At 42.6% G+C, this 27,035-nt stretch overlaps 1 protein-coding gene across 1 annotated transcript in view; it reads left to right on the forward strand.

Annotated features, from left to right (window-relative positions):
- LOC133623019 (guanine nucleotide-binding protein subunit beta-like protein 1) overlaps positions 1-27,035 on the forward strand; it is a 124,623-nt gene that overhangs the window by 47,828 nt on the left and 49,760 nt on the right. The window contains exons 4-7 of the mRNA XM_061985925.2: positions 8,355-8,482; positions 10,191-10,316; positions 10,409-10,571; positions 17,799-17,891. Of these exons, the coding sequence (XP_061841909.1) occupies positions 8,373-8,482; positions 10,191-10,316; positions 10,409-10,571; positions 17,799-17,891 (492 nt within the window). The 5' untranslated portion in view covers positions 8,355-8,372. The remainder of the gene's footprint in view (positions 1-8,354; positions 8,483-10,190; positions 10,317-10,408; positions 10,572-17,798; positions 17,892-27,035) is intronic.

Consider the following 27,035-nt stretch of genomic DNA (forward strand, 5'->3'; position numbering starts at 1 on the left):
AGTTGTAAGACATGTAAAACGATAGCTGCAGATTAGGGTTGTACGGTATACCGTAGGGGTGTAATGGTACACAAAAATCTTGGTTCGGTACGTACCTCGGTTTGGAGGTCACGGTTCGGTTCATTTTCGGTACAGTAAGAAAACAACAAAATACATTTTTGGGTTATTTATTTACCAAATTTGAAAAATCTTCCACCAAAAATATTTTTCTTAGTGGAATATTTATTGTGAAGTAATCTGAATCTTGAATGGTCAATAATTCATAATAACATTAATTTTGATTCAATATTATGTTTTGAGCAATGACAGTTTGAAAGAAAAACAACAGCTTTGTTTTATTAGTCAACATTGCAACTTTTTCTAAATTACATTTAAGCTTTTTTATTTCACTTTTGTTATGTTTTTGTTTATTTTAATAATATTTTTAGAATGTGCCGTGGGCTTTTAAAACATTAGCTGTGGGCCGCAAATGGCCTCCGGGGCACACTTTTGACACCCCTGCTATAGATAATAAAAAATTAAATGTGATAAATCTATGGATAAAAAGCAGAGCCTGGCGACGCATGCGCGTTTATCATAACTCTCTCTCTCTCTCTGTCTCTGCCCCTCCCTCACCAATGCTGCTGTTTGTTTTGTTTTTAACCCCTTCTTAACCCTGAACGTACATTGAAAATACACGCAACCCTAACTCAAAATGCCGGACATTTGAGGCATTTAAGAAACTCCGCCCTGACAGCTCCGCAAAAGAGGACATGTCCGGTGAAAAGAGGACGTATGGTCAGTCTATCCTAGCACGTTAGCCGCTAGCAGGCCGTGTGTTGTGCCTCGGTGTGCATTATTTACACAACGTGCGTTACGCTACTTAATATGTCCGTGTGGAAACTCGTTCGGTACACCTCCGAACCTTACCGGAACCCCCATACCAAAACGGTTCAATACAAATACACGTACCGTTACACCCCTAGTATACCGGTATTGGTATAGTAACGCGATACTAATGAATCATTTTTGGTACCATACCGTACCGGTCCAGCACGCCCCTTGCGTCGAAGTCACGTCGTGACATTGCTGGTTTACGAGCAGAGGAGCATGTTCGGCAGCGCACGCACACGGAGTACTTACAAGCAGACACGGTGTGTAGACAGAAAAGGGAGAACGGACGCATTTTGGCTTAAAAACTAACGATAAAGGTGAAGTTATAACACTGAAACGCCCTCAGGAAGAGGTACTTTAAGACATGGCTAGCTAGCTAGCGGCTAAAGTCCATCAGCCGTGTTTTAGCCACTTCTAAATCACTAATCCTCGTCTCCATGGCGACAAGTAAAGTAACTTTCTTATCATCCTTGCAAGACGAGGAATAGCTAAACATGCTTCACTACACACCGTAGCTCACCGCGTAAAAATGTAAACCAATTGGTGGATCTACACCTGACATACACTGTAATGATATCAAGTACAGGCATGTATCTAGTTGATACTACTATCGAAATAATTTTAGTACCTTACCAAAATATTGGTATCGTTACAACACTACTACCATGAATTGATTTACGTGGATCCCGACTTAAACAAGTTGAAAAACTTATTGGGGTGTTACCATTTAGTGGTCAATTGTACAGAATATGTACTGTACTGTGCAATCTACTAATAAAAGCTTCAATCAATCAATCAATACTGCAGATATCGGTGATCGTTCATTGTTCACATGACGTCTACTTACAGTTGCACAAGTAACTTTGCATGACAAAAATGAGACTCTTCATTATTTGTACTACAGATCCTCCGGGATTTGCAAACAGATCCGAGTGATACCCCGTTTGTTTACAGTATGCGCAGATCCCTGCCTAAGTTGTTTGTATTTGGGTTTGTGGGTGACGGGAGCTGGCACCATGACAGGGGCCATTGTTCAACAATGCTCAGCAACTGGAAATGCTGACGCCTGGTTAAACAGAAGGAACAGTCCACCGGGGGGAAGTCATGGAGGGGGAAAGTGCCATTGTACGCATCTTATGAACATAGTTTAGTTTGGCACCAGCCCCTACGCAGTGACACCTCCATCACTGTCCCCCTGCTGTTGTGTTTGTTTGAAAGGGAGCAGGAATTGCCAGTGGAAAGTCGAACCCCCTCTGGTCTTTGGGTAGTGAAAACAAGCTACTCCGTCTGTGAGTCACGGCTACACACGGCTCTTTGGCAAAGAGGACAATGAGTAAAGCCTAATCCACCTGTTATCAGGGAGAGCCTCCCCCTGTCACACACTCACATAGGCACAGGATTCTGGCGCAGGAATGCAGTCTTACCCACCCATCAGCTTAAGCGATAGACCCTCACAAAACATTGTTGTTGCTTTTTGCAATTTTCTTCATACCATACAAAAACAAGTTGGTACAGTTATTGTCTTAAACGTTCCCTCTTGGGTTTGCTTCTACGATATGTACGCCTTTTGCGAAGCAGTCATGTTGATTAACATACTAGCAAAGAGATGAGTTACTTTCAGACAGAATTCTAGGCGCAGTCAAGGCGTTGAGGGGATCTGGTTTGGTGGCTGCAGGATTAGGTCTCTGCTTTTTGCAGATGATGTGGTCCTGATGGCTTCATCTGGCCAGGATCTTCAGCTCTCACTGGATCGGTTCGCAGCTGAGTGTGAAGCGACTGGGATGAGAATCAGCACCTCCAAGTCCGAGTCCATGGTTCTCGCCCGGAAAAGGGTGGAGTGCCATCTCCGGGTTGGGGAGGAGATCTTTCCCCAAGTGGAGGAGTTCAAGTACCTCGGAGTCTTGTTCACGAGTGAGGGAAGAGTGGATCGTGAGATCGACAGGCGGATCGGTGCGGCGTCTTCAGTAATGCAGACGCTGTATCGATCCGTTGTGGTGAAGAAGGAGCTGAGCCGGAAGGCAAAGCTCTCAATTTACCGGTCGATCTACGTTCCCATCCTCACCTATGGTCATGAGCTTTAGGTTATGACCGAAAGGACAAGATCACGGGTACAAGCGGCCGAAATGAGTTTCCTCCGCCGGGTGGCGGGGCTCTCCCTTAGAGATAGGGTGAGAAGCTCTGCCATCCGGGAGGAGCTCAAAGTAAAGCCGCTGCTCCTCCACATTGAGAGGAGCCAGATGAGGTGGTTTGGGCATCTGGTCAGGATGCCACCCGAACGCCTCCCTAGGGAGGTGTTTAGGGCACGTCCGACCGGTAGTAGGCCGCGGGGAAGACCCAGGACACGTTGGGAAGACTATGTCTCCCGGCTGGCCTGGGAGCGCCTCGGGGTCCCACAGGAAGAGCTGGATGAAGTGGCTGGGGAGAGGGAAGTCTGGGCTTCCCTGCTTAGGCTGCTGCCCCCGCGACCCGACCTCGGATAAGCGGAAGAAGATGGATGGATGGATGGAGTTACTTTCAGATCTCTATCTGCTTGACAGACTCACAACAGTTATTTTAACTACCGCCTATTTCAGCGGCAATTGCAGGGGGCTTCCAGGAGATTGCAAAAAGCCGCTGCCTGACCAGAGCTCAGAAAATCTGCAGAGACTCCTCCCACCCCCACCAAGGACTGTTTTCACTGCTGGACTCTAGAAAGAGGTTCCGCAGCCTCCGAAGCAGAACCTCCAGGTTCTGTAACAGCTTCTTCCCTCAGGCCGTAAGACACTTGAACGCATCATAATTAAATTATCCCCGCAACTCCCCCCAAAATGGATTAACTTTTGACCCAGCACATTTGCTCACATTTTCAGTAGACCCATAATAAATTCATAAAAGAACCAAACTTCATGAATGTTTTTTTGTGACCAACAAGTATGTGCTGCAATCACTCTATCACAAAAAAATAAGAGTTATAGAAATGATTGGAAACTCAAGACAGCCATGACATGATGTTCTTTACAAGTCTGTCAACTTTTGACCACGACTGTATAGGGTTTGGTTCACCTCGACTCTCAGGTTACCGTGAACATTCACCCTCTTTTGTAACTATTGAAAGACACTTGTCTGACCGTGCTGCGATTTGACAAGTTTCCTCGCAGAATACCTGCTGTCGGATAGGTTTCCTCAACTGCCGAGTCAGCAGACGACATAAAAGCCTCGGCCCTGACTTGTGCCTCTAGGACAACAGTTGTTCGTTACAAGAAGAGTGAGAACCCTGAATCTGTGGGTGTTTACTGTTATTAGGCTGTCAGAAGTTGTGATTTATGGCGTATTGAGTGGGAGAGATCTTCATGATATAAACTGCAAGGAAGAAGTTAAACAGAGCGACAGGCTCAGTGGCAAATAGCTGCAGGGATTGTCGCCACTAACAATAGAGAACATTCAGAGATATTATGTTAAGCAACTGTCTGCTGTGTGGCAAAAAAACATTTTAAACAGGTTGAAAATATTCACTTAGGTACATAGTTTTAATAGTGATAATAGTCTAGTATTGCTCAATAACCGATCCAAGGTGTATCACCTTTTGGTAACCCACAGTTTGATACCATCTCTGCTGTTCCAGTAGTATAATTTCATACGCTATTCTTGGTTGATTGGTCATCCAACAATCTATTGCTGAGTGGGACTCTCTGACAGAGTACTAAACCGGTTTAAACGTTCTCTAAGAGATGGGGGCTATTTTTGTATGATTGGCAATTATATTGGGACGGCGTGGTGCCGTTCGGAGATTGGCCGTGCCAGCAACCTGAGGGTTCCTGGTTCGATCCTCACCTTCTACCAACCTAGTCACGTCCGCCGTGTCCTTGAGCAAGACTCTTCACCCTTGCTCCTGATGGGTTGTGGTTAGGGCCTTGCATGGCAGCTCCCGCCATCAGTGTGTGAATGTGGAAATAGTGCATACTTGCCAACCCCCCCGGATTTTCCGGGAGACTCCCGAAATTCAGCGCCTCTCCCGAAAACCTCCCGAAATTCAGGCGGACCTGAGTGACATGTTGACAACACACAACAACAGTGTCTACCGTAAAGCAGTTCGTCTGCCGTAAACAGCAATGTTGTGACACTTTTAAGCAGGACAATACTGCCATCTACTGTACATGCATATGTGACCCACCCATAATGTGTCACATTTTTGTGTTGATTTATTTATTTTATTTTGTGGTTTGAATTCGTTTTTGGAGCTGTCATTACACATTTATCAGTATTCACATTGGTCAGTAGGGGGCAGTAGGGCGTTTCTTCCCAATTGAATGCTATCACCTGCAGACCGGAAGTGTCTTGTCATTCTGATGAGCGCGACCAGTCTGTGAACAATTGAAACGTCCTGTGTGCTTTTTCCTCCTGTATAACAGGTTAGTTTTGGTGAATCAACTCACAGAATAATATCCATGTGATCTTTATAAGTTTAAGTACACATTCTGATGGTGGAGCCTAACTCTAAAGTGTTTGTGAGTTGTAGTTTGTAAATGAACACTGAAATTCAAGTATTTATTTTATTTATATATATATATATATATATATATATATACAGTATATAGCTAGAATTCACTGAAAGTCAAGTATTTCTTATATATATATATCTTAACCACGCCCCCCGCCCCACCCCCGACCACGCCCCCGCCCCCACATCCCGAAATCGGAGGTCTCAAGGTTGGCAAGTATGAAATAGTGTGAAAGCGCTTTGAGTACCTTGAAGGTAGAAAAGCACTATAAAAGTATAACCCATGCCATTAATCTGTGCGAGTATTTCAATGGTCCATTTTTGCCCCTCTACTCTTTAATATCCGTATCTCTGATTCCCAAACTGTGGTAGTGGTACGCGGGCTCCATCTCGTGGTACGCCAAATAATCACTTAATTAAATTAATTGTATTTAAGAATTAATGAATCCATCCATTAAGTACAGTGTTTTATTTTCCTATATTCAAACACAGTGTTACTGTTCCAAAATATTAAATGTACTTGTTAAATAAAACCTCTGCCTTGTTTTTAATCAATATACTTATTTTAAGGTATTTTTGGGTTCATTGAGGTTAGCTAATTTTACTTGTTTTGGAAAGTCTTGACAAGCCGAATTTTCTTGTTCTATTGGCAGATAATTTTGCTTAGTTCAAATAAAATACCCCTCATTTTTGTATTTTTTTTTTCTTGTTTTTGAACACTGACTTTTTGCAGTGTAAAACGAATGACATGGAAATGGAAGAAATTACATTTTAGATAATTGAGATGTTTTTTTCTGCCCGGAAAGTATATTGCGTGTCTATTTATTTGAATGTAATTTTTTAAAGAAACTTGGTTTAAATGTTTCAGTGTGTATATTGGTACTTTTTGAGTACATTGAACAGTACCGAGATTAGGGATGTCCCGATCCAGGTTTTTGCACTTCCGATCCGATACCGATATTGTTTTTGCACTTCCGATCCGATACCGATATTGTTTTTGCATACCGATACTGGCCTATCCGAGCATGTATTAAAGTTTAAAGTTATTTAGCCTACTTAGTTGTCAGAATCATGTTGAAAAGGGTTTTAGTACTCTTGATAACAACTAGCCAGCTGAATTAGGGGAGTTTGAATAATACACAATGGTTGGTAACAAGAAACTGACCTGTTTATTCAAGGATAAACACAAAATAGACACAATTATACATGACAAACAGAAATGGCATCATTGAAGCTAGGGCTGGGCGATATGGCCTTTTTTTAATATTGCGATATTTTAAGGCCATATTGCGATACACGATATATATCGATATTTTGCCTCAGCCTTGAATGAACACTTGATGCATATAATCACAGCAGTATGATGATTCTATGTGTTTTGATTGATTGATTGAGACTTTTATTAGTAGGTTGCACAGTGAAGTACATATTCCGTACAATTGACCACTAAATGGTAACACCCGAAAAGGTTTTTCAACTTGTTTAAGTCGAAGCCACTATTCATGATACAGATATATACTATCAGATATATACTATCATCATAATACAGTCATCGCACAAGATAATCACATTGAATTATTTACATTATTTATAATCCAGGGTGTGGAGGGGGGCGCCGGATGTAAGTGTCGAAAAGACAGCCAAAAGAGTTTGATATGAGAATAAATCTAAAGTTAAAATATAGGGTAGAAATGCACCCATTTGCAGGAAATGTAGTCTTGATTTTCATAATGTTCTTTCAAGGCTTGCATGTCTACATTAAAACATTCTTCTTCATACTGCATTAATATATGCTACTTTTAAACTTTCACGCAGCGAAGGAAATCACAACTAAAAAAATCACTAATTTTTTCATACGGTGTTGATGTGGAAATTTTTGCCTCTGCATTTTGATGGTGTGGACGTGTGGCACCGAATGGAGATAAGCGTCTCGGCAGACATTACAATATTTGAACAATGATGACGAAAACTGTTTTCTCTGTCGTGTCTGTGTGTCGAAAATTGTTATGCGCTTAGGGACGGCGTGGCGCAGTGGAAGAGTGGCCGTGTGCAACCCGAGGGTCACTGGTTCAATCCCCACCTAGTACCAACCTCGTCATGTCCGTTGTGTCCTGAGCAAGACACTTCACCCTTGCTCCTGATGGGTGCTGGTTAGCGCCTTGCATGGCAGCTCCCTCTATCAGTGTGTGAATGTGTGTGTGAATGGGTAAATGTGGAAGTAGTGTCAAAGCGCTTTGAGTACCTTGAAGGTAGAAAAGCGCTATACAAGTACAACCCATTTATCATTTATATTTATTTATTTTTTTATTTGATTTTGTGCGTGGCATATAATTGCTATGCGCACAGGACGTTTGAGCAGTGCGCAATTGCACAGTCGCGCACCTTAGAGAAAACGTTGGTCACACGGCTGCGCTAGCATCACAGCTAACGTTAGCCATGCTGCTACCTCTCTGCTCGGGGAGGACGTGACAGTATGTGACGTGTGTAAGAAGGTGCGCTTGCTGTCTGTGAGAGGGAGACACAGGAAAGAGTGAGAAGAGCCTGTCGTGTAATGCCAGCAGCTAAAAGCAAATGCGTGAGAATCCACAGACCTGTGGATGTGTTGAAGGTGTGCTGGAAAATGCGGAACGGAAATTAGGGAGCAGCAGAAAAGTGGAATGTATTATTTAAATAGGTGCGTTGGAAAACACGGAGCTGAGTTTTTTTTTTAACTGGATCTGGATCGGCATTTTCCCATGCCTTGCCGATACGCATTTTTTGGCAAATATCTGCGGCCGATCTGATCCAAATATCGGATCGGGACATCCCTAACCGAGATAATAATGAGAACCGTGAGAATTTTGGCCAAATAACCGCAATATGAAATGTTCATATCGTTACATCCATAGCACCTTTACTGTATGACTGATTGAAAATCATTTATTGTCCAGCCCATCAAATATATTCAGTGTTTTTCCTCAAACAGCAACACATAGTGTGTGACACTTTTTCTTTCCTGTTTCAGTGGTAATTAAATAAAGTGATGTCCAGACCTGCTCCATCCCCAATCTACACCCTGAGGGGTGCAGGGGGACCCATCAACACCCTTCACTTCAGTCGCCATGGAGAGGACACTCCTCTCCTCTTCTCTGGGTAAGATATAGGCCTGATGTCATTTATGCAGTGTAACAAGAAAGGCCATGATGTTATTCTTAGCATTAGTTGAGTTTGACCATGCATCATTAAAGGGGAACATTATCACAATTTCAGAATGGTTAAAACCATTAAAAATCTGTTCCCAGTGGCTTATTATATTTTTCAAAGTTTTTTTCAAAATTTTACCCATCACGCAATATCCCTAAAAAAAAGCTTCAAAGTGCCTGATTTTAACCATCGTTATAAACACCCGTCCATTTTCCTGTGACGTCACATAGTGAAGCCAACACAAACAAACATGGCGGAAAGAACAGCAAGCTATAGCGACATTAGCTCGGATTCAGACTCGGATTTCAGCGGCTTAAGCGATTCAACAGATTACACATGTATTGAAACGGATGGTTGTAGTGTGGAGGCAGGTAGCGAAAACGAAATTGAGGAAGAAACTGAAGCTATTGAGCCATATCGGTTTGAACCGTATGCAAGCGAAACCGACACGACAGCCAGCGTCACGAGAGAAAGGGAGGACGAATTCGGCGATCGCCTTCTAACCAACGATTGGTATGTGTTTGTTTGGCATTAAAGGAAACTAACAACTATGAACTAGGTTTACAGCATATGGAATACATTTGGCAACAACATGCACTTTGAGAGTGCAGACAGCCCAGTTTTCATCAATTAATATATTCTGTAGACATACCCTCATCCGCTCTCTTTTCCTGAAAGCTGATCTGTCCAGTTTTGGAGTTGATGTCAGCAGGCCAGGGAAGCTAGGGTCGATAGGGGGTTTAGCTCGCTCGTCTGCGGGAACAAACTGCCGCCATTGCTTGCCGTGCTAGCGAGGCCCTTTGTCCCTGAATTGCTCACACACTCCGGCAGATTCAATGGGGGTCTGGCGGCAGATTTCTTTGACTTTATCGTTGGAAATGCATCTGCTTTGAGTGTCGCAGGATATCCACACATTCTTGCCATCTCTGTCGTAGCATAGCTTTCGTCGGTAAAGTGTGCGGAACAAACGTCCAATTTCTTGCCACTTTCGCATCTTTGGGCCACTGGTGCAACTTGAATCCGTCCCTGTTCGTGTTGCTACACCCTCCGACAACACACCGACGAGGCATGATGTCTCCAAGGGACGGAAAACAGTCGAAAAAAAGGAAAATAACAGAGCTGATATGACTCGGTGTTTGAGAAAATGGCGGATTGCTTCCCGATGTGACGTCACAGCGCTCCGAGAGCGAATAATAGAAAGGTGTTTAATTCGCCAAAATTCACCCATTTAGAGTTCGGAAATCGGTTAAAAAAATATATGGTCTTTTTTCCGCAACATCAAGGTATATATTGACGCTTACATAGGTCTGGTGATGATGTTCCCCTTTAACCAGCTATTGGTTTGGAGTAGTATCATGTAGAATGGCTTAACTCGTATGCATTCGATTTCCTGATCTGATCAACCAATACCATAAAGTCTATAATAGCCGCTCAAAATAGAAGCCCACTGTCAACATTTAAAACAATAGGTCTTTGTATGTTTCGGACGACATCTGAATCCGTACTAATATGCGGTGCGCCAGTTTGTCATCTGTTGTGTGCACAGATGTTAGAATTGAGCAATTCTCGTCATTTAATTTACATCTTTAAGTTTTCACAGGCAGTCAGATATTGTTCTCAACTGTAAGAATAATACAGGGCTTACATTTGTTTTCAGATCAGGGAAAGGTGCCATCCATATGTGGAATCTCAGCAACAGGAGGGCAGAGAAAATTGTAGACGGTCATTCTGGGAGTTCTGTCATCTGGGTCAACACACTATCCTCCACAGACACACTTATTAGGTCAGTAGTGATGCCTTTGCTGTTACGGTTTTGATTCCGTTCCAATATTTGATGAGACATCCGCCCCTTTCCTTCTCCTATTGGTGGATAAGTCAGGGGAGAGACATGAGGGTCTGTCTTTGGGACCTGGGCCGAGGTCGCGGTGAGATTGTGGACTCTCTGAGTACAGGCAGCGTTGGATTCTGTCAGTGCTCCTTGCTCGAGACAGGACCGAGGACTTGCCTGCTTGCCTTTCCAGGACAACAACCTGAGGAGGTGAGGCATTGTGCTATTGAAACCCAGTGATCACATGCTGTCCAGGTTGAGTCATGTCATGCTACAGTGCTTTTTAGTAAAGAGACCTAAAAAAGTGGAAAAAATTAAAATACTGTATTTTCCGCACCATAAGGCGCCCTGGGTTATAAGCCGCGCCTTCAATGAACGGCATATTTCAAAACTTTGTCCACCTATAAGCCGCCCCCGTGTTGTAAGCCGCATCTAACTGCGCTAAAGGAATGTCAAAAAAACAGTCAGATAGGTCAGTCAAACTTTAATAATATATTAAAAACCAGCGTGATGTGGGCGCGCATGGAGTCGTATATCAACATGGACGGAGCTGCGTGAAAAAAGCCACCCGGCCTCTTCGCGTAAACTTACCTTAACCACTCGCTCATCTTTTCTTCATCCATCCATCCCTTCGAGTTAGCTTTTATGATGACGCCGGCTGGAAAGGTCTCTTTTGGCAAGGTCTTCCTTTTCAATATCACCATGGGTGGAAGTTTCTGGCCATTAGCATGGCAAGCTAGAACCACAGTGAAGGATGACTTCTCATTCCCTGTGGTGCGAATATTCACCGTACGTGCTCCCGTTGTATCCACAGTGCGGTTCACAGGAATATCAAAAGTCAGTGGAACCTCGTCCATGTTGATAATGTTCTCTGGCCGGATCTTTTTTTCAGCTATCTTGTTTTTACAATATGCACGGAAAGTAGCCAGCTTTTCTTGAAAGTCTTTAGGCAGTTGCTGTGAAATAGTAGTCCGTGTGCGGATGGAGAGATTGCGTCTTTTCATGAACCGGAAACCTGTCGCTTAGTAGGAGCCATTTTGTGGTCTTTACAGATGTAAACACACAAAGGAAATGAAACGTAATATCCGCGCGCTTCTTCTTCTTCTACGCGGGCGGGTGGTTGCTTACAGTAGAAGAAGAAGCGCTTCCTGTTCTATGGGGGCGGGTGCTTACCTTGGCGGTTGCTTGCGTAGAAGAAGAAGCACTTCCTCTTCTACGGGGAAAAAAGATGGCGGCTGTTTACCGTAGTTGCGAGACCGAAACTTTATGAAAATGAATCTTAATATTAATCCATATATAAAGCGCACCGGGTTATAAGCCGCACTGTCAGCTTTTGAGTAAATTTGTGGTTTTTAGGTGCGGCTAATAGTGCGGAAAATACGGTAGCCAAATAAAGTTAATACTAAACCAAAGTGACAATAACATTTCTGGAAGTGCCAATCTGAAAAGGTATGATAAGATGGTGGTAAATTCTTAACGTTTACATTACATTGTACCATTGCACCGAATACAAAGTTCTGTCATTGTTCCCAATTACTGCTGTTCTGTTGTTGGACACACTTTAAAATAATCCCAAACCATAGACATGGTGTCGTTAGTCAGTCATCGAGCGAGCTCGCATGTTAGCCACGGCTACAGCACCGGCAACGACACACTCTTGTTGTTGTTATGCTTCGCTCGCGCCGGTTTGATGAGGTCATCAAGCGTCGCCAGTAAACCTGTCATGCTGCAGTCGTGCTGCAACTCCTGTGTTGTGTGTGGGAGACGGGAAAGGGGAGGGGCTGCTGACTGGGAGAGGCAACTGCTCTGTACTGCGGCGTTTTAAAAAGTCATTCATTTTACTTTTTGAAACCGATACCGATAATTTCCGATATTACATTTTAAAGCATTTATCAGCCGATAATATCAGCAGCCCGATATTATCGGACATCTCTAATATACAGTAATAATAAGCCGTGATCTGACTGTGCAGCCGTGGTATAAGAACAGCGTTCAATGCATTAGTACTGTGAGAACAAATAGACAGTATCGTTATTCGACTTGTGTGTTGAAAATAGAATTCCTTGACCCGACGAGATTAGTGCTGGATAAAGTCACTGCTGCGTCTAGTAATTCATGCTCAACACCCGTAGGCCTGTAGTGTTTGGTACCGGGCTAGCGTCCGAGTGTGTAAATGGCAGCCAGCTATTCAGACATCTTTTATTGCCTTCAGATTCATGTTACTTGCTATGCCGCGGATGAGCCACACTTGAAAGGGACAGAATAGTCACCTGATCCATCCAAACGTGCCTCCGCTAACCCCCATCCAGCGGGCCAGGCATCAGGGCGCCTTTGACTCCAAAGCACCTCAATAATGCCATTGTCCCAATAGACACGGACAGAAACACACTCCTATGCAACATCCAAGACCCAAGAAGAGGGCCACTGTTGATTTTTGTCTCTGCAGTCTCCACTCAATTACACAGGCATAACTGGCCGAGACAGATGCTTATCAGGCTCAAATATGACACCCCTGAACACATTCAAAAGAAACAATAAATACACACTTGGCCACAGAGTGTACACAGAGTTGTTTTTCAGTGCCAAGTGTAAGAATGCAGATTTCTTGAAATATTATTGGCATACTAACAAGACATTAAATTAACTTTGTTTATTCTTTATTCGTTTTGTGGCAAAAAAAAGCTAATTATACCACATAACGGTCAGAATAATGAAACAAAAAAAGCATCAGATCACCTTAGACTTTGACAAGTCCTTAAAGGGGAACTGCACTTTTTTTGGGAAATTTTGCCTACCCTTCACAACTAGGGATGTACGATAATGGCTTTTTTGCCGATATTCCGATATTGTACAACTCTTAATTACCGATACCGATATCAACCGATTCCAATATATACAGTCGTGGAATTAACACATTATTATGCCTAATTTGGACAACCAGGTATAGTGAAGATAAGGTCCTTTTTAAAAAAAATTCATAAAATAAAATAAGATAAATAAATTGAATAAAAAATAAATTAAAACAATATACAAACAGTTACATAGAAACTAGTAATTAATGAAAATGAGTAAAATTAAGTGTTAAAGGTTAGTACTATTAGTGGACCAGCAGCACGCACAATCATGTGTGCTTACGGACTGTATCCCTTGCAGACTGTATTGATATATATTGATATATTGTTATTATTAACTGTATCCCTTGCAGACTGTATTGTTATATATTGATATATTGTTATTAACTGTATCCCTTGCAGACTGTATTGATATATATTGATATATTGATTTTATTAACTGTATCCCTTGCAGACTGTATTGGTATATATTGATATATTGTTATTATTAACTGTATCCCTTGCAGACTGTATTGTTATATATTGATATATTGTTATTATTAACTGTATCCCTTGCAGACTGTATTGGTATATATTGATATATTGTTATTATTAACTGTATCCCTTGCAGACTGTATTGGTATATATTGATATATTGTTATTATTAACTGTATCCCTTGCAGACTGTATTGATATATATTGATATATTGTTATTATTAACTGTATCCCTTGCAGACTGTATTGATATATATTGATATATTGTTATTATTAACTGTATCCCTTGCAGACTGTATTGATATATATTGATATATTGTTATTATTAACTGTATCCCTTGCAGACTGTATTGGTATGTATCGATATATTGTTATTATTAACTGTATCCCTTGCAGACTGTATTGGTATATATTGATATATTGTTATTATTAACTGTATCCCTTGCAGACTGTATTGGTATATATTGATATATTGTTTTTATTAACTGTATCCCTTGCAGACTGTATTGATATATATTGATATATTGTTTTTATTAACTGTATCCCTTGCAGACTGTATTGATATATATTGATATATTGTTATTATTAACTGTATCCCTTGCAGACTGTATTGATATATATTGACATATTGTTATTATTAACTGTATCCCTTGCAGACTGTATTGATATATATTGATATATTGTTTTTATTAACTGTATCCCTTGCAGACTGTATTGATATATATTGATATATTGTTTTTATTAACTGTATCCCTTGCAGACTGTATTGATATATATTGATATATAATGTAGGAACCAGAATATTAATAACAGAAAGAAACAACCGTTTTGTGTGAATGAGTGTAAATGGGGGAGGGAGTTTTTTGGGGTTGGTGCACTAATTGTAAGTGTATCTTGTGTTTTTTATGTATCCCGGAAGAGTTAGGGCTGCATGGGATTCTGGGTATTTGTCCTGTTGTGTTTATGTTGTGTTACGGTGCAGATGTTCTCCCGAAATGTGTTTGTCATTCTTGTTTGGTGTGGGTTCACAGTGTGGTGCATTATTAGTAAGAGTGTTAAAGTTGTTTTTTTTAGACCGCCACCGTCAGTGTGAGCTGTGTGGTTGTTGACCAAGTATGCCTTGCTGTTACCTACGTGAGCATAGCGGAAGCCCCATACAACATGTGGCTGATCAGGCACGCTAACTGTAGTGGGTGCTATATGCTGTACCATCACGGCACGCATGACGCTGACAAGAGCTATTAAATAAAAACCCGCGTGCCGCACCAGCTTTCAAATTCCACATAAAGGTGTGGGCAGCGTGTCTGAGACCCCTGGTTTATACATAGCACAAAGCAACAAAAAAAAACTTCGTATGCAGTTTTATTTCATTTAAAATTTCAAAAAAATTTTGCGGCTCCCAATGTTTTCTATAATTTGTGAAACTGGTCAAAATGGCTCTTTGACTGGTAAAGGTTGCCGACCCCTGCCCTTTAAGAATCACTTTATTAGGCATGCAGAGGTGCTGGGCAGAGAAACACACTGATTGCCAAAAGGGCGGTCAAAGTGAGGATTTAGTAGAAATGTTTATATTTTTGTAGGTATGCTTGCATAGCTATTATCTTCACCCCTGGCCTTGTTTGAAGCAATGCATTCATCAGAAATGGGTCAGACTACAGCTGGATTTACTATGAGCAGGGAGATGGATGGTGCAACACTGTTTTCTACAAAACATCTGATCTGCGGATGTCCTGGAACCAAAATGACAGCTTCAGGTTGCAGCTTGGATATTGTTGTGTATTTTTAACTTCAGGCAATCAAATTAAGCAGTTTACACAATCTTTGATGTACGGCTGTGTATGAATGGGTCTGGAAATATGAACACGTCTATGCAAAGGCATGATGATGTGTAACAACTTCATTTCTGGAAGCGTAAAGGAAAATACCTGTTTACATGAGACTTGCACTCAACAATTGAATGTTTTTGCATATACAAACCCCGTTTCCATATGAGTTGGGAAATTGTGTTAGATGTAAATATAAACGGAATACAATGATTTGCAAATCCTTTTCAACCCATATTCAGTTGAATATGCTACAAAGACAACATATTTGATGTTCAAACTGATAAACCTTTTTTTTTTTTTGCAAATAATCATTAACTTTAGAATTTGATGGCAGCAACACGTGACAAAGAAGTTGGGAAAGGTGGCAATAAATACTGATAAAGTTGAGGAATGCTCATCAAACACTTATTTGGAACATCCCACAGGTGAACAGGCTAATTGGGAACAGGTGGGTGCCATGATTGGGTATAAAAGTAGATTCCATGAAATGCTCAGTCATTCACAAACAAGGATGGGGCGAGGGTCACCACTTTGTCAACAAATGCGTGAGCAAATTGTTGAACGGTTTAAGAAAAACCTTTCTCAACCAGCTATTGCAAGGAATTTAGGGATTTCACCATCTAAAGTCCGTAATATCATCAAAGGGTTCAGAGAATCTGGAGAAATCACTGCACGTAAGCAGCTAAGCCCGTGACCTTCGATCCCTCAGGCTGTACTGCATCAACAAGCGACATCAGTGTGTAAAGGATATCACCACGTGGGCTCAGGAACACTTCAGAAACCCACTGTCAGTAACTACAGTCGGTCGCTACATCTGTAAGTGCAAGTTAAAACTCTCCTATGCAAGGCGAAAACCGTTTATCAACAACACCCAGAAACGCCGTCGGCTTCGCTGGGCCTGAGCTCATCTAAGATGGACTGATACAAAGTGGAAAAGTGTTCTGTGGTCTGATGAGTCCACATTTCAAATTGTTTTTGGAAACTGTGGATGTCGTGTCCTCCGGACCAAAGAGGAAAAGAACCATCCGGATTGTTATAAGCGCAAAGTTGAAAAGCCAGCATGTGTGATGGTATGGGGGTGTATTAGTGCCCAAGACATGGGTAACTTACACATCTGTGAAGGCGCCATTAATGCTGAAAGGTACATACAGGTTTTGGAGCAACATATGTTGCCATCCAAACAACGTTACCATGGACGCCCCTGCTTATTTCAGCAGGCCACGTGTTACAACAGCGTGGCTTCATAGTAAAAGAGTGCGGGTACTAGACTGGCCTGCCTGTAGTCCAGACCTGTCTCCCATTGAAAATGTGTGGTGCATTATGAAGCCTAAAATACCACAACGGAGACCCCCGGACTGTTGAACAACTTAAGCTGTACATCAAGCAAGAATGGGAAAGAATTCCACCTGAGAAGCTTCAAAAATGTGTCTCCTCAGTTCCCAAACGTTTACTGAGTGTTGTTAAAAGGAAAGGCCATGTAACACAGTGGTGAACATGCCCTTTCCCAACTGTTTTGTCACGTGTTGCAGCCATGAAATTCTAAGTTAATTATTATTTACAAAAAAAAAATAAAGTTTATGAGTTTGAACATCAAATATGTTGTCTTTGTAGTACATTCAATTGAATTTTGGTTGAAAATGATTTGCAAATCATTGTATTCCGTTTATATTTACATCTAACACAATTTCCCAACTCATATGGAAACGGGGTTTGTACACTTTTGTCAGTAAAACCCGCTCAAATGACTTCACAATGCATTATGACAGATAGGGCTGGGCGATATGGACTTTTATTAATATCTGGATATTTTTAGGCCATGTCACGATACACCATATATATCTCCATATGTTGCCTTAGCCTTGAATGAACACTTGATGCATATAATCACAGCAGTATGATGATTCTATGTGTCTACATTCAAACATTCTTCTTCATACTGCATTAATATATGCTACTTTTAAACTTAATCTGTTGAATCGCTTAAGCCGCTGAAATCTGAGCTAATGTCGCTATAGCTTGCTGTTCTTTCCGCCATGTTTGTTTGTGTTGGCATCACTATGTGACGTCACAGGAAAATGGACGGGTGTATATAACGATGGTTAAAATCAGGCACTTTGAAGCTTATTTTAGGGATATTGCGTGATGGGTAAAAATTTTGAAAAAAACTTCGAAAAATAAAATAAGCCACTGGGAACTGATTTTTAATGGTTTTAACCCTTCTGAAATTGTGATAATGTGCACTTTACAGAACGACTAATGTTGTAACTGCATCCTGTTTTCTGCAGATCAATATTGTGGAGCTGCCCAGTAAGGCTCCAGTGTGCACCTTGGTACCCGATGCCAAGTTGGGGATGGTCATGTGTGTCAAGATGTGGCAGGTAAGCACCCAGGCAATTTTCAATTGTGACATTTGCATCTGTTCGTGTCAGGTTCAAACACTGATGACATCTAATAATCAGACAAGAAGCAAGGAATCATGCAGAGACAGAGTTCAATTTAGCTCATGAGGAGTGTTGCGCTTTGGACCAGTTGTTCCTCCCAGGGAATTCAAGTCACAATTCGCTCCCAAGTTCTTTCCGACACTTAAAGCTGAGTTGAAAAACCACCAGAGACAGAATAGGTATTTTGTTGTATATTCTCAAAGCTTTGCCAATATACATTTTTGATTGAGACCAGTCTAACCATAGAACATTCTATCGCGCCTCCCCAAAGTGGTCTCTCTTCCCAACGCCAAAAACCTCTCTTTCCTTCCCCCTCCCTAGCCATAACAAAATGCTAGTCACAACACATTCCAAAGAACTCAAGGGCAACACACAGTATACTTGCTGACAGAGCATCAAGAAAAGAAATGGAAGAAGTACAACTTAAATTCGGATATATGTAAATATCTGCCTCCGACAGGAGACATGTGTTTTGGGCTTTATTTTAGTCACAGATCCGAACTACGTTCTAAAAGTCAATCCCGCATGCTTCCTCTATTTATTTGGAAGGTCCCTGTTACATCACTGAAGCTGTCGCTGAGGGAAGGGGGTAATCTCGACAAGTCCAGTTAGACACAATATATGATTATAGAATAAATGAAAATTAGTTGACGCAGGTCATAACGCCTTGTCTCTGCTCTGTCTGCGTCACGGCGGTGTTCGGCCTTGGCAGTCAGCAGGCCGAGTCTGGACACAACACTGATAAAGACGCCTGCCGATCTTTTGGATTGCCAGCTTTGCTTTCAGGTGTACTGGAGAGGAGGCTACGCCGGATAGTCGAACTTTGGATTCAGGAGGAACAGTGTGGTTTTCGTCCTGGTCGTGGAACTGTGGACCAGCTCTGTACTCTCGGCAGGGTCCTTGAGGGTGCATGGGAGTTTGCCCAACCAGTCTACATGTGCTTTGTGGACTTGGAGAAGGCATTCGACCGTGTCCCTCGGGAAGTCCTGTGGGGAGTGCTCAGAGAGTATGGGGTATCGGACTGTCTGATTGTGGCGGTCCGCTCCCTGTATGATCAGTGCCAGAGCTTGGTCCGCATTGCCGGTAGTAAGTCGGACACGTTTCCAGTGAGGGTTGGACTCCACCAAGGTTGCCCTTTGTCACCGATTCTGTTCATAACTTTTATGGACAGAATGTCTAGGCGCAGTCAAGGCGTTGAGGGGATCTGGTTTGGTGGCTGCAGGATTAGGTCTCTGCTTTTTGCAGATGATGTGGTCCTGATGGCTTCATCTGGCCAGGATCTTCAGCTCTCACTGGATCGGTTCGCAGCTGAGTGTGAAGCGACTGGGATGAGAATCAGCACCTCCAAGTCCGAGTCCATGGTTCTCGCCCGGAAAAGGGTGGAGTGCCGTCTCCGGGTTGGGGAGGAGATCTTGCCCCAAGTGGAGGAGTTCAAGTACCTCGGAGTCTTGTTCACGAGTGAGGGAAGAGTGGATCGTGAGATCGACAGGCGGATCGGTGCGGCGTCTTCAGTAATGCGGACGCTGTATCGATCCGTTGTGGTGAAGAAGGAGCTGAGCCGGAAGGCAAAGCTCTCAATTTACCGGTCGATCTACGTTCCCATCCTCACCTATGGTCATGAGCTTTGGGTTATGACCGAAAGGACAAGATCACGGGTACAAGCGGCCGAAATGAGTTTCCTCCGCCGGGTGGCGGGGCTCTCCCTTAGAGATAGGGTGAGAAGCTCTGCCATCCGGGAGGAGCTCAAAGTAAAGCCGCTGCTCCTCCACATCGAGAGGAGCCAGATGAGGTGGTTCGGGCGTCTGGTCAGGATGCCACCCGAACACCTCCCTAGGGAGGTGTTTAGGGCACGTCCGACCGGTAGGAGGCCGCGGGGAAGACCCAGGACACGTTGGGAAGACTATGTCTCCCGGCTGGCCTGGGAACGCCTCGGGGTCCCACAGGAAGAGCTGGACGAAGTGGCTGGGGAGAGGGAAGTCTGGGCTTCCCTGCTTAGGCTGCTGCCCCCGCGACCCGACCTCGGATAAGCGGAAGAAGATGGATGGATGGATGGATGGATGGAGCTTTGCACAGATACAAAAATGCCACTTCAGCACAATTGACAATAATTTATAGCAACGGCCCTTAAGCATAAAGTTATGATGATAATATATACATAATTATTCTAACAGTTGGGTTTAGGGGTTTCACCACTGTAGATTTCTTTATACAGTGTGCTTTAATGTGATTGGCCACCAATACATAACAAGGGGCACTAACAGGAAAGTCAACAAAAATGCACGTGCAATACGTGGCACATAATTTACAACCCGACAGCTCATCCTGGGACCCTTTTTCCAAGCATTTCTTCTTAGCTGGCAGAGAGTCCCGACACTGTAATTAAAGTGTTTGGAATGGCTAGGGAGTTCTCAGCTATATATCAGCCTGCAGCTGTACATCCAATCTGATCCCAGCACAAGTTTGATTTCTGTTCTGTAAATTAACGAGTCCCTGTAATTATTTTCGTGGTTAATAATTACCGTGTTGAGCTTCAAAGGGGGTTGTCTTGAGCACATATTTTGATTTAAATAAATAAATCAAACACATCTAACATGTATCCTCATTTTTAATACCGGTAAATGCACAGTTGCACACATGGAAATTGCATTTGTTTGAAAAAAAATCTTGATGGCCAATAAAAACATTTTTGAAATACTTTAAGCATTGTTGGTTTATTGCAAAACATTGCTTAATCCTGCTGTTTATCATCCTTGCAAAATCAGAGAATGTACAATGTGGGGATGAATTTAAAGGGGAACATTATCACAATTTCAGAAGGGTTCAAACCATTAAAAATCAGTTCCCAGTGGCTTATTTTATTTTTCGAAGTTTTTTTCAAAATTTTACCCATCACGCAATATCCCTAAAAAAAGCTTCAAAGTGCCTGATTTTAACCATCGTTATATACACCCGTCCATTTTCCTGTGACGTCACATAGTGAAGCCAACACAAACAAACATGGCGCATAGAACAGCAAGCTATAGCGACATTAGCTCGGATTCAGACTCGGATTTCAGCGGCTTAAGCGATTCAACAGATTACGCATGTATTGAAACGGATGGTTGTAGTGTGGAGGCAGGTAGCGAAAAACGAAATTGAAGAAGAAACTGAAGCTATTGAGCCATATCGGTTTGAACCGTATGCAAGCGAAACCGACGAAAACGACACGACAGCCAGCGACACGGGAGAAAGCGAGGACGAATTTGGCGATCGCCTTCTAACCAACGATTGGTATGTGTTTGTTTGGCATTAAAGGAAACTAACAACTATGAACTAGGTTTACAGCATATGAAATACATTTGGCAACAACATGCACTTTGAGAGTGCAGACAGCCCAGTTTTAATCAATTAATATATTCTGTAGACATACCCTCATCCGCGCTCTTTTCTTGAAAGCTGATCTGTCCAGTTTTGGAGTTGATGTCAGCAGGCCAGGGAAGCTAGGGTCGATAGGGGGTTTAGCTCGCTCGTCTGCGGGAACAAACTGCCGCCATTGCTTGCCGTGCTACCGAGGACCTTTGTCCCTGAATTGCTCACACACTCCGGCAGATTCAATGGGGGTCTGGCGGCAGATTTCTTTGACTTTATCGTTGGAAATGCATCTGCTTTGAGTGTCGCAGGATATCCACACATTCTTGCCATCTCTGTCGTAGCATAGCTTTCGTCGGTAAAGTGTGCGGAACAAACGTCTGACCATTTCGTCGGCTTTCCCCACACCCTCGTATTTTGAACAAATTTCATCCAATTTCTTGCCACTTTGGCATCTTTGGGCCACTGGTGCAACTTGAATCCGTCCCTGTTCGTGTTGTTACACCCTCCGACAACACACCGACGAGGCATGATGTCTCCAAGGTACGGAAAACAGTCGAAAAAAAACGGAAAATAACAGAGCTGATTTGACTCTGTGTTTGTAATGTGTTTGAAAAAATGGCGGATTGCTTCCCGATGTGACGTCATCACTCCGAGAGCGAATAATAGAAAGGCGTTTAATTTGCCAAAATTCACCCATTTAGAGTTCGGAAATCGGTTAAAAAAATATATGGTCTTTTTTTCTGCAACATCAAGGTATATATTGACGCTTACATAGGTCTGGTGATGATGTTCCCCTTTAATCATTTACTTATGGATGCAATTGTGTATATATGCAGTATTTTGAAAACTTTTGGTCACTCCGTGAAAGTATAGATGGGACAAAATAAGTAATTGGAGGTTGTTTAGTAAAAAAGCAAGGCAGAGTTTCCCGCAGCGCTTTGTTGTTAAGGCGGCCGCCTTAACTTTGTATTTTTTCTGACTCCATATTACATCCAGCCATAGAATTATACATTAAAATAAACATATTTGAAATAATTAATTTTAAATGATCATAATTCATTTTAAATGACCATATTTAATTATTAAAATAATTGCTTGTTTATCAACAATTTTAGCATTTTATTCATTACATTTTGAAACCCTCAGAAGCCAAGTTATGTTATATTCCTTAAGATTTATTTATGCAAGTTTGAAGTATCAATTATCTAAACACAGTTTTGTTTGCATATTTTCAGGATGTAGATATATATATATTAGAGATGCGCGGTTTGCGGGCACAACCGCGGAGTCCGCGGATTATCCGCGGATCGGGCGGGTGAAATTAAAAAAAATTAGATTTTATCCGCGGGTCGGGTCGGGTCGGGCGGTTGAAATAAAAAAAAATTAGATTTTAAATAGATTCAGGCGGGTGGCAGTTAAACCAATTCGGAAATATATATACATAGTTAAATGTTGTTACCCACATACGAAAAACGAGCAGGCACCTGCAGCATATGCCACAACAGAAGAAAAAAAAAAAAAAGAGATGGACACTTTTACGGAGCGGAGAAGGGACGCCTCGCCGGGGTCCGGGACCGAGGCCCCTTCCCCCGAGAGGGCCCCACCGGGAGCCGTAGCTGAGGCGATCCGCGAGAAGGGCCCGACACACGTCCAGGGTCACCACCGCGCCCACCGCACCGACACCCCGCCTCGTCCGCCTTCGCCGCGGCCGGCGTCACGCGCAGCAGGTAAGCAGCTTACCTGCCCGCCACCCCCGTGGCCGGGGGCTCGTAACAGGGGTCACTCCGCGCGCTCCGCCCGCGCAGCTTACCTGCCCGCCACCCCTGTTGCCGGGGGCGCGTAACAGGGGCCACTCCGCGCGCAGTGCGCTCACGAAAGGTGTGGGGCTCACCCTGGTTGATATAGACAGCAGGACGGTGGCCATGGAAGTTGGAACCCGCTAAGGAGTGTGTAACAACCCACCTGCCGAATCAACTAGCCCTGAAAATGGATGGCGCTGGAGCCTCGGGCCCATACCCGGCCGTCGCCGGCAGCGAGACGCGCTTGGAGGTGCGCTCAGCGCGGCTCCCATATGATTGCGCACTGGTGTGCGTCTGGGTCGTGACAGCGTGGCACGCGAATGTCTGTGCTGCATTGGATCAGTCTCCTTTCTTTAACAGGCAAAAGCTTTATAACCTCACTAATGCCTTGCATCGTCTATATTAGATATATAACAACGGGCGGGTGCGGTTCTGATCAAATGTTACATCGGGTGGATGGCGGATGGTTGACGACTTTCTGATGCGGTTGCGGATGAAATAATTGCCTATCCGCGCATCTCTAATATATATATATATATATATATGTATATATATATATATATATATATATATATATATATATATATATATATATATATATATATATATATATATATATATATATATATATCTCCATCCATCCATTTCTACCGCTTATTCCCTTTTGGGGTCGCGGGGGGCGCTGGAGCCTATCTCAGCTACAATCGGGCGGAAGGCGGGGTACACCCTGGACAAGTCGCTACCTTATCGCAGGGCCAACACAGATAGACAAACAACATTCACACTCACATCCACACACTAGGGCCAATTTAGTGTTGCCAATCAACTTATCCCCAGGTGCATGTCTTTTATATATATATATATATATATATATATACTTATGTATGAAATACTTGACTTGGTGAGTTCTAGCTGTCAATATACTCCTCCCCTCTTAACCACGCCCCCCGTCCCCCACCTCCCGAAATCGGAGTTCTCAAGGTTGGCAAGTATGCCACAGTCTGTAGTCTATTGCCCCCCCCAGGCTGTGGTGGCAGCGATAAGATGGAGACGTGATGGCGACAGGCCGAGTTACGCTGTTCCTTAAACCCACCCACCCCCTCCCTCCCCCTGGAGAGACACCACCTTAACTAACACATTTTCTGGGGGAAACACTGCAAGGTATAATCTCGTTCTATGTGAGTGGTATTTACTAAATAACTTCTCTTAACGTAAAATAAAATGAACTTGATCTTGTGGACCAAAATGCTTCTTGAGATGTGTACCAAGTACAAGAAACCTCTGACCTCTGTGCCGGGTTTTTCACCATCAACTACAAAGTCACGTTTTTGCTTTGGGCGGTCAAAAATCATGCAATATTTATTGTGTTATACTTATTTCCCCTAAATACCACCATCTGATTTTGTATCTGATTTGACTTCTTCTCTATCATTTCACTGCATTCATCATCTGATTGATGACCTCCTTACTGTTTCAACACTGAATGCCAGGAGACATGATGATCAATTATGTCATCGTACATTATATAATAACATAATAAAGGACATGCCCCCATCTGACTTCAAAGTTGGAAACCCCCCCCAGTGATTCTAAATCATTTCAGGCTGATGCATTATTTCTTCCCCTGTGCTGTCCTGGACAAAGCCACCAAAAAAACCCAGTTGTGGAGATAATGTGAGCTTTATGTGTATAAATCAGACAAAAAAAGGCTGATTTTCCGAATTTTTTACACAGGTAAAATAATAATTGGTAATCTGTGAGGTTTGTGTTTCCATCGCAAAGTCACGGTTTATTCAAATCAGGCTATTGATGTCAAAGAGGGCGATATATTTATGCATTTCAATGAATACGCATGAATTGGTGCCTCAGTTTTTGTTTGTTAGCCATTTTAAAAGGACAGACAAAAACCAAAGCAGTTTTTTCCAGAAATCATCCAAGTCAATGACAGATGTTATTTTTCGCATGAAAGGACAAATTCTCAACCTGCTACTTTAAGATATATTGTATGTTGTTCTAATAATATTCCGTCCATCCAGTTTTAAAGTCAAAACTCCAGGCCTCGTCTTGACAGAGCTTACATTCCGTCCGAATTCGATTTGCTGTGAAGAAGTAATCTCACATGTGCCTTCACATGTGGGTTTGACTTCAGTGGGGACGCAGTGCTCAGTCGTGATGTATGATCTGTAAGGCTTTGTAGTGAACAGAGGCTGGCGAGGAAAAGGGAAATGTTCCTATACAGATATCCATCACTCTCGGCTCATCACCTTTGCTGCTTCGTAGCCATGACAACGTGGCGGACACAAACCAGAGGAAAGGATTAGTTCCTTATGTTGAAGCGGTGCCTGCCCCGGGCCTCTGCTCGCCACATTAATAAACCGGCTGATGGTTTTTAGCTGCTGCTTGATAGAAACACAACAGGGGTAAATGATGCAGCAATGTTCCCAGATTGTAGAGTGAATGCTTACATACAATATATTGCCTTAACTCACATATGAACTTGAAGTGCCATCCCATTCCTAACCCATAGGGTTCAATATGATGCGGGTCCACCTTTTGCAGCTATTACAGCTTCAACTCTTCTGGGAAGGCTGTCCACAAGGTTGTGTTTATAGGAATTTTCCACTATTTTTCCAAAAGCGCATTGGTGAGGTCACAAACTGATGTTGGTAGAGAAGGCCTGGCTCTAATTCATTCCAAAGGTGTTCTATCAGGTTCAGGTCAGGACTCTGTGCAGGCCAGTCAAGTTCATCCACACCGGACTCTGTCATCCATGTCTTTATGGACCTTGCTTTGTGCAAAGGTGCACAATCATGTTGGAAGAGGAAGGGGCCCGCTCCAAACTGTTCCCACAAGGTTGGGAGCATGCAATTGTCCAAAATGTTTTGGTATCCTGGAGCATTCAAAGTTCCTTTCACTGGAACTAACTCCTGAAAAACAACCCCACACCATAATTCTTCCTCCAGAAAATGTCACACTCTGCACAATGCAGTCCGAGAGGGACGGGGGCGTGGCCAAAAGGGGAGGGGTATATTTACAGCTAGAATTCACCAAGTCAAGTATTTCATATATATATATATATATATATATATATATATATATATATATATATATATATAAGAAATACTTGACGTTCAGTGAATTCTAGATGTATATACAGGTATATATATATATATATATTTATTTTATTATATATATATATTTTATTATATATATATATATATATGAAAAATAAATACTTGAATTTCAGTGTTCATTTATTTACACATATACACACACATAACACTCATCTACTCATTGTTGAGTTAAGGGTTGAATTGTCCATCCTTGTTCTATTCTCTTGTCACTATTTTTCGAACCATGCTGAACACCCTCTCTGATGATGCATTGCTGTGTGGCACGCACAAAAGTGCTTTCATCAAATGCACTAGATGGCAGTATTGTCCTGTTTAAGAGTGTCACAACATTGCTGTTTACGGCAGACGAACCGCTTTACGGTATACAAAAATGTGACTGCAGTTGTTGTGTGGGAGGACGTTAATGAAACTGCCTAACAATAAACCCACATTAGAAACCAAGAACTCGCCCCTCCATCATTCTACAGTTATAACATCATTGGGCAGGTACGCTTTTTTTATATTGTGGAGGACCTGAGTCCGCCTGAATTTCGGGAGATTTTCGGGAGAAAATTTGTCCCGGGAGGTTTTCGGGAGAGGCGCTGAATTTCGGGAGTCTCCCGGAAAATCCGGGAGGGTTGGCAATGTATCGATACAATTGATATATCACCCAGGCCTACTTGGTCGCTATATTCAGATTGTCTTTTTTTCAAAGTGAATCCAGCGCCAAATTCTGGTCTGACACGTTAGAAAACCTAAACATGAAAAGCACTTAAAGGTATTCTAACTTTCACAATATTTTCTTGCTTCAATCTTTG

Source organism: Nerophis lumbriciformis, linkage group LG12 (genome assembly GCF_033978685.3).
Source record: "Nerophis lumbriciformis linkage group LG12, RoL_Nlum_v2.1, whole genome shotgun sequence".
NCBI classification, from domain to species: domain Eukaryota; kingdom Metazoa; phylum Chordata; class Actinopteri; order Syngnathiformes; family Syngnathidae; genus Nerophis; species Nerophis lumbriciformis.